This window comes from Propithecus coquereli, unplaced genomic scaffold, assembly GCF_000956105.1.
Source record: "Propithecus coquereli isolate 6110/MARCELLA unplaced genomic scaffold, Pcoq_1.0 Scaffold6, whole genome shotgun sequence".
Taxonomy (NCBI): domain Eukaryota; kingdom Metazoa; phylum Chordata; class Mammalia; order Primates; family Indriidae; genus Propithecus; species Propithecus coquereli.
In genome coordinates, this window is record NW_012151951.1 from 7,559,721 (window position 1) to 7,568,648 (window position 8,928).

Genomic DNA, 8,928 nt, shown 5'->3' on the forward strand with positions numbered 1-8,928 from the left:
AAGAGAATCTCAGAACCATAAGATGCATTATATATCATCTTGCTCACTGGATTTTGACATTTTTTATTTTGATCCAAAAGAAATAAATTTCATATCTTGACCTGGTATACACATGTGTACATACATACACACACATTCACACATATACACATATCACTGAAACAAAATTTTATGAAATAAATATCTTTATTATGATGTATGTGTACCCTGATGTTTTGCTTTGAATTCTGGTAGTGACACACCAAATTGATTTTATAACCCTCATTTTGAAAGACACTCAACCCTTTCAGTTGTGGCTCAACCCTTTCAGTGTCCAGATGAGGAAACAGAGACCCAGGGAGAGTAAGGGAGTTGTCAAAAGCCCCCCAAAGTCAGTGGCATTAGTGAGACCAGAGCAAAAAGAAGCCAGATCCTCCTTTCCAGCACTTCCCATATTTTTGCTTTCTTGTAAAAAAAAAAAAAAATTAAAACAGAATTTCCTGAATAATAGCTTAAATAGCTTTCCTTCTTCTAGCTTAAATGTGCCCTACCTACTTGCCTTATTTTCTAAGCTTAAGCTTTCATAAACACAAACATAACATTTTAATTAAGACATTAAATTATTTATACTCAGCATGCATAATACAAATAAAATTAAAGTTATTCATGGATTATTCAAAGGCAAATTTTAGTAATCATAAAATTAATCAAATTTTAGTTCATCGTGAAGCTCATGAGGTTGTATGCACACTGCACATATATAAAAGTTCAAGTTAAAACAGAATTATGGTAAACATAATTCATTTCAACTCAATGAGCATTTAAATAGAATATCCACTACGTGCTAATTGTGTGTGCTGGGAAAATAACAGTGAATTAATAAGTCCCTGTAGCCTTGAGAAACTTACATTCTAACAGGAGAGAGAGTCAAACCAATAGTTACAATTCAATAGGAGATATATTATATTAATAGAAGATGTAAGAGATAAAAGTACAGAGGACTCTGCTTAACTTCTGTAGGAACACAGAGAAGGGAGAAATCAATTCTCCTTAGGGGTATAGGTGGTTCAGAAAAACTAAAAAGGGGAAGTAATATTTGTTCTGGGCCTTGAAAGATAAATAGAAATTTACAGACCAGATGAAGAGTGAAAGGGATATAAGGAGAAGAGGGAACAGCATGGAAAAAAAAAAAAAAGAAAAAGAAAAGCATGTCACGTAAAGGAATCACCTGACTAGATCTTGATGCCATATTATGATCAATTTATATGTGACATGATTAGGTATTTAGACTTTATCCTACAGTGAATGAGGAGTCATCAAAGATGTTTAATAAAGTAATTCTGGGAGCAACATAAAAACTAAATGGGAGGCTGTTATGGATTGAGTCCCCTAGAGAAAATATGTTGAAGTCTTAACTCCCAATACCTTAGAATGTGACCTAATTTGGAAACAGAATCTTTACAGATGTAGTCAAATTAAAATAATATCATTAGGGTGGGCCCTAATACAATATAACTGGTGTCCTTATAGGAAGGTGAAATTTGGATACAGGCACAGACATGCACAGAGGGAAGGCTGTGTGAAAAGACACAGGGAAAATGCCAATTGGAGGTGGCAGATTGAGTGATACATCTACAAGCCAAAGATTGCCAAGAAACCAGCAGAAGCTAGGTGAGGGGCATGGATCAGATTCTCCTTCACAGCCTTCAGAAAGAACCAACCCTGTTAACACTGTGATTTTGGACTTCTACCCTTAGAACTGTGAGGAGTAAGAGTGTTGCAGTTGTACTTACAGAAAATCCAGCCACCAGGAGCTTAAACAGGCATTGATTTATTCATCTCAAACAACAAGCTGCCCAGAGCTGGCACAACAGATCAACAAGGCCGTCAGGGAGCCAGGCTCTTCCTTGCTCTCCTATCACCATCCTTAGCATCTAGTCACAAGATGGTTGTTACACCTTCCAGGTGGGAAGCAAAAGGAAAGAAGAAGCGGTGAAGCGCAGTAGGGGTGCCAGTCCCTTACAGAAAAACAAAAGCTTTACCAGAAGCCCTACTTATTCTCATGGGTCAGAACTCTGTCACTTGGCCATCCCTAACTGGAAGGGTGTTAGGAAATTAAGGAGAATGATAACTAAAGATAGACAGCAGTGGGGTGGGCAGTGAGGATGGTGGGGGTGAGGGGTTGGATTTGATAATTAGAAAGTCCCTGGCAACCTTATCAAAAGCCATTATTTCAGACGTATACTAGGCATAGAGAGTATATTAGGGGTATATTAGGCTTGTTGAAGACTAGTAGGTGAGAAACGAAAATAGATTGTTCATTTCTGATATTTGAAAAGGAGAATGATGGAGGAGGCAACAATCTGAAGTGGAAGCATAATGGAGAGGTGTTTTGCTTCGTTTTAGGGTTGTGGATACTTGAGCATGTTTATAGTCTGAGGGGTAGAAACAATTGGAGAGGGAGAGATCTAAGGTATAAAAGGTATGAAATAAAGGTTAACTATTGGGAAAAGCCCCAAGAAGACAAGGAGCAGGGGATTAAACACATCCTTGAAAGCAACGCCTCTTCTTCTAAAACAAGAAAGAAAGGATGAATAACGATGGCAGAAGTTTGGCTGTGCGCAAGAAAAGAGTGGAATTCAAGGCTGCGAGGTGGTGTGCACCTGTAGTCCCACCTACTTAGGAGGATCCCTTGAGCCGAGTTCAGCCTGGGCAACATAGAGAGATCCTGTCCCCCCGCCCTCCCCAAAAAAGAAAGAAAGAGCGGAATTGTTGAAAATTTTATTTTCATAAACATACACTTTAAAACTGTTGATAAACTTTGATTTAACTTTTTAAAAATCAATCTTGAATTCACTATTACTCAATTTGTGGAAAGGCATGAGACACCAGGATTTAAGTCCCGCTTTGTTTATTTAGATCATTTGACCAGACATAAGTAGACACCACCTGTTCACTTTTTCCGACTTACAGAATGGAGACCAAGAAGAGCAGCTTTCATGAGCATCTCAACATCTCACTTTTTTCCTCCCCTCCTTCCCAGGGCTGGAGGGCTCCTGAGGGTATGGAGATGATACTTGGTGTTTTTCTCATCCTTCTATGGTACTCAGAGCAGTGAAGAAGAGACAATGGTGGCAAAGGGCACCGGCCAGAGCGTGCCAGAAGCACCCAGAACTAGTTGTGCAAATTTATTGTGATCCTGTTCTCAATTCTTTCACCTTAGAACGCCTTGAAGGTGGCGCTCAGCGAGATTAGAAAGCAAGAAACTGCCAGGGGAATCTTCAGAAAACTAGGAAGTAAAACAGTCGATCAAAGAAGAAGCAACAGCAGCGACCTAAACTACAGCCTGAGAGACTTCCAAAACCTGAGCCCCAGTATGACGAGCCTTCCCAGATGCCTGTAAGAAAACGGCTCTCACTTTTCATTGGCTGACCCTCTAGGAGTTGAGGCCTTGTTTTATTTTCATTGGTTGTTGCTGCTGTCACGTCCTTTCGCCGCACCCACTTTCCCGCCGGCGCCCAGTGAGCATTGAGGGAGAGTGATTTGCAGAGGGTCAGGGGCGGGAGTTCGCGCCCAGCAAGCCTGTCTCCCCCTCCCCGGCACCGCGCCCCGCCCCCGGCCCGAGGCCCCGCCCCCAGCTGGGCCGGGCCCCGCCTCCCCCTCCCGAGAGGGCGGGGACCAGGCGGCGGCCGCAGCCGCAGGAATATGCTGGAAGCCGGCGGGCGGGCGCCCGCGAGGTGCTGAAGGGACAGTTCCCGCCGCCGAACTTACCCGGCGGGTGGGGCGGCCCGGGAGCTAGCGGGGCACGTGAGCGATGGAGACCATCTGGATCTACCAGTTCCGCCTCATCGTGATCGGGGACTCTACCGTGGGCAAGTCGTGCCTCCTGCACCGCTTCACCCAGGGCCGCTTCCCCGGGCTGCGCTCCCCCGCCTGCGACCCCACCGTCGGCGTGGACTTCTTCTCCCGCCTGCTGGAGATCGAGCCCGGCAAGAGGATCAAGCTGCAGCTCTGGGACACGGCGGGCCAGGAGCGATTCAGGTACGGCCGCCGCGCCAGGACCCGGGGGGCCGCGCCGCCCCCTCCGCTCGCCAGACGCCGCTTCCCCAGCGCCTCCCCTACCGGCCCCGGGCGGGGGAGGCTCCAGCCCTTCCCTTTCGAAAGTGCAAACACTCCATTCTCGTTTCCCCTTTGCCCCTCCTCTTCCAGGGACGACTTCCTCCTCCGCAATTTCTCACTTCTTTCTTTGGCGCCCATTTCCTGCTCCCCTTTTCCGTCTTTCCTTTCCCGCCTGGACCAGGGTCGCCGTTGCCACCCACCCTCTTCCCCAACTCTTTCTGCCCCTCCCAGTGTTTTGATCCCCTTCGGGCCCCCCCGCCGCTGCCTTCTCCGCAAACTCGTCTTCCCTGATAGCCGCGCACACCCTGACCCGACCACCCTCCAAGCACCCCTTTTCCTGCCCTAAGAGAGCAGTTCCCCCGCCATCGCCCCGGGAGAACTGCCAAGTAGGGATCCCAGATTCGTAATTGATCCTTTAGCTTCACAGCAAACAGCGCTTCAGCCCAGGTTACTGCATGAGCTCACTGGGCATGGTTCACAGGGAGATGGATGCGGTAATGGTTTGAACACCTCACAGCACCGAATGTGGTCATCAGAAATACTGGGTCATGACCCGTGGGAATGGGTCTTGCAGGGCAACTAGATGCACTAGCAGGAACACAGGCACAGCTGGGGGTGTTTGTGTATATGTGTGTGTGTTTTTTAAGGATCGAGTTGTCTTTAGAAGTTTGTCATCATTGGTGGTTTGGTGGGAAAAAGATATATATTGAGATTTTCCAGGAACTTTTATTTTGCTTATGATCGATAATTAACGTTCCAGGGTGATAATAGAACAGAAAATAACATTTCTAAATAGAGAAGGAGGGATCCAAATAAATAGTCTCATTCCAGATGTTCACTGGGGACGTGAAGGGTTTCACAAAGGCGACTCATGTAAATAAAAGTAAACAAAGTTATATGCCTTTCTTGAATATTTGAGATGGAACCAGATTTAAAGCACATTTTAAATTTCTAGGATTCAAGGACACTTCATTTTAGAGGAAGGTAGTAAAACTGATGTATTACGGTGTTTTGTTTCCTAAAGATTGCGTTATCAATTGGAACTCATTTAAGCATGCATTTTGCATTTGTCAGCGATTACTGTGCTTGTGAAATGCAGTACTCCATGAGGGGACTTCCCAAACATGGCTTCCCCTCGCCCCCAGCCGGCATCCATTCCAAATGAGATCAGCCTACATCTGTGAGAATGGTCCAACGTTAAAAGTTTTGGCTTCCGTTCCCAGCTATGACACTGATTCATAGAGATAATAAGTGAACTGCTTCGCTTGCTTATACCTTAGTTTTCCTCTGTAGGAAGTGGAAGGATAAGGCCAGCCCTTCAGAGAGGTATTAAAGGTTATTGATTTGATTTATATTATGCAATACTTAGAATTCCATAAAGAAATGTTCCTTTTCAAGAAGCCTCCTTTAATTAAAATAATTTTTCAAACTTCCGATTCCTTATCTATAAAATTAAGGGGTCATGAGCGCTAAGATTCTTTCCAGTTTTACCATTCTAAGGTTGATTGTAAATTCCTTCACTTGTGATCGCAATCAGAGGTGAACTTTGAAATATTTTGGGGTCAGAAAAAAGCATTTACTAATAGCTCTTGTTCCACCCTCTAAAGTAAATACAATAAAATTGTTCTTTATGCCTTAAACTTCCACCAACTACTGCGAATTGCAACTATTAACACAAGAAATATAGGTAGTAAAATCTTATTGTGTCTAATTATTTCCTTAAAAGTAGCTCCTCAATTTATTGACAAGAAATTAAAGAGTGATTAGCTTGGTAGACTTTAAAGACCTTTCTGCTAAATAGATGATTGTTTTTTAATGCCTTTAAGAAGAATGTAAATAGTAGTTCATTTTATATACATTATTAAAACCAGACAGTAACTCTCCCATAATAATGCAAGGACATTTAGGGAATGTTTATTGACAATGAGTCATACTTTATTTTGTTTGGCTCTTTACCAAAGTTATATTCATAAGTATATACATATTTCAGTAGCTACCTCCAAATACTTGCTTTTCTCTCATTTACTAGAATGTTTCACCATAAAATAGCATTTAAAACAATTACTGTTAAATCATTCTGTATCTATCTTCAAGAAAATGCAGATACTCATTTTGAATAATAGATATCCTTGCTCATTATATTTCATAGAAAGGTACTTTAGTTCGTGAAGATACATTCCTATCATTAGTCATAATCACACCATGAGGAATTTATAGGAAATGTTATGTTTGGAGGTTTATTGGTGACTAGATATAAACCAACAAAAAGCAACCTACTTTAGACAGCTGGTGGGGTAGCTTGAAAGCATAAACAAATATGTTACAGAACAATAAAATAGTGGACTGATAATTATGATCATGATTAGCCTTAGTTTTTTTTGTTGTTGTTTTGTTTTTGAGACAGAGTCTCATTCTGTTGCCTGGCTAGAGTGCGGTGGCATCATTGTAGCTCACTGCAACCTCAAACTCCTGGACTCAAGCGATCTTCTTGCCTCAGCTTCCCGAGTAGCTGGGACTATAGGCGCACAGTTCCATGCCTGGCTAATTTTTCTATTTTTAGTACAGACCGGGTCTTTCTCTTGCTCAGGCTGGTCTTGAACTCTTGACCTCAAGTGAGCCTCCTACCTCAGCCTCCAAGAGTGCTAGGATTACAGGCTTGAGCCACAGCCTTAGTTTTCAATGTTCAGATTAACATGCTAGTAGAGGATAACTACTTGCTAAAATAAAAGGAACAAAATCAAAGTGAAAAAGGTTTAGAAATATAATGTATATGTGAGCATAACTAACCTAATATAATACTAAAATGTTAAGTTTTTATTATTAACACCATGTTTTGGTGAGGATAAATGTTAAATTTCTATATTAAGGAAACTAAGAATTACAGTGCCTTCATTAAAGATAGAAGTTTATTTCTCTCACCAGTTAGGATGGCGCACGCCTGTTGTCCCAGCTACTTGGGAGGCAAAGGCCGGAGGATCACTTGAGCTGAAGAGTTTAAATCCAGTCTAGGCAACATAGCAGGACTCAGTCTTAAAAAAAAAAAAAAAAAAGAAGAAGAAGAAGACGAAGTCTGTTTCTTTCCTGTGTAATAGTCTCAAGGTGAGTTGTCCAAGTTGGTGGAGTGGTTTTGCTCCAGGCCATCATTCAGGTACCTTCTCTCAGTCTTCTGCCATTCCTAGGACATTATCATCATCTGTGTGGACAAAGCTAGGTTGCAAGCACCTTGTGTGTCAGCTCAGGGAAAGGGGAAAGAGAATCCTTTAAACCACACAATGGTTTTTTCAAGCAAATGAGGCCAACGTGGTACAGATCCCTTCAGCTCTCAATTCATTGAGGAGAACTTAGTTACAAGGCCACACTTTGACTAGGCCATCATGTGCCTGGGAGGTAGGGAAGATGAATTTGGCATTGTGTGTGTTAGGGGTAAACTAGTAATCACTATTTTTTATAATTTTTAATCATCATAGTGGAAGAAGTTTAGTAGTAAGGGAAGCAGTAATACTGTTTAATACAGTGTTAATAAGAATATATATATTGGAAAGGCAATAGAAGTATGGAGAACATTAAATATGAGAATATAAATTTTGAACTTTTGCCATAAAAAGCATTTAAAGTAATATGAACATAAAGTGAGATAAAGAAATAACAATATTGCCTATAGGAATAGGAAACCTGTGGGTTTCAAGACAGATTTTGCCTTTGATTTCACATTGTCTGGCCTTCAGAGTGTTAGAGTTATGGCCACTGATTGTAAAGCTCAGAGAATAGTATTCTCCTCGTGCAGTGCTCTCAAGGTGTGCTCTGCAGAACATTCGTCCCTTGTGATTCTTTCTAAAAGATACATTCTGTGATCAAATAAGTTTGGAAATGCCGGTATTCCATATAGCACTCTCTTAAAAATTCATATCGGAGGCTCTAAGAAGTAATTGCAGCAAAGAAACCTGTTTAACTTTGATTAAACTAATATTTCCCTGATTTATTTTAAGGGCTATTTTTAAAATATGAAAATCTGTGATAACTAGTGTTCTAAGAAGAATAATTTGGGAAAATCTCCCTTGATGAGTTGTTTTAGTCATTTTCTTTGAGCAGAACCACTAACCACTTGAGGTTTCGAGCAATGGAAGACCTGAAGACAAAGTTAACTGGCTGATTAACTTAGCAAAGGGCAGTAGGCAGTAAGTGCTATACAAGGGACAGCCTTCCTCCTCCATACCCCTTCCCCCCCAAATCTGGGGGTGGCCTCTAACTAATACCACTAAATCTACTAGGTCTCTCCCTAACCCTCTGCCTGCCTCTTCATCTCTTTCCCTCTAGTTCTTCTTCTGTGTATCTTTCTCTTAGCCATTTTGTCTTACCACCCCACAGCTTATTTTTATTTTTTCTTTACCCCTTTTCTCTGCCTACACTACTCATAGTTTATTCTCACCCTCTATCTTTGTCTCTCCCTCATTTTTGTGTCTCTTACTCTCCCATTTCCTTTTAGCTTATCTCCTCTTAGCCTCCTGGCTCCCTTATGTCCCTGTTTTTACCTCTGCCTCTTTGAAACATTTATAGGAAGGTAATGTTTCGAAGTGGTCTAATTTAGGCGGGGTGCAGTGGCTCACGCCTGTAATCTTAGCACTCTGGGAAGCTGAGGCAGGAGGATCACTAGAGGTCAGGAGTTCAAGACCAGCCTGAGCAAGAGCAAGACCCCGTCTCTACTGAAATAGAAAAACAAAGTGGTTTAATTTATATTCTCTGTTCTTCATTTTAAAAGGAAGCAACATCAACATTTTATATTTCTCCTTTTTTCTTCTTTTCTTTTTCTAGTTTTTTGTTTTTAAAAAATAC

The 8,928-nt window shown here is 41.8% G+C and overlaps 1 protein-coding gene across 1 annotated transcript in view; it reads left to right on the forward strand.

Moving 5' to 3' along the window:
• Positions 1-3,727: 3,727 nt before the first annotated feature.
• Positions 3,728-8,928, forward strand: part of RAB39A (RAB39A, member RAS oncogene family) — a 31,266-nt gene continuing 26,065 nt past the window's right edge. The window contains exon 1 of the mRNA XM_012659181.1: positions 3,728-4,020. Coding sequence (XP_012514635.1) covers positions 3,794-4,020 — 227 coding nt within the window. The 5' untranslated portion in view covers positions 3,728-3,793. The remainder of the gene's footprint in view (positions 4,021-8,928) is intronic.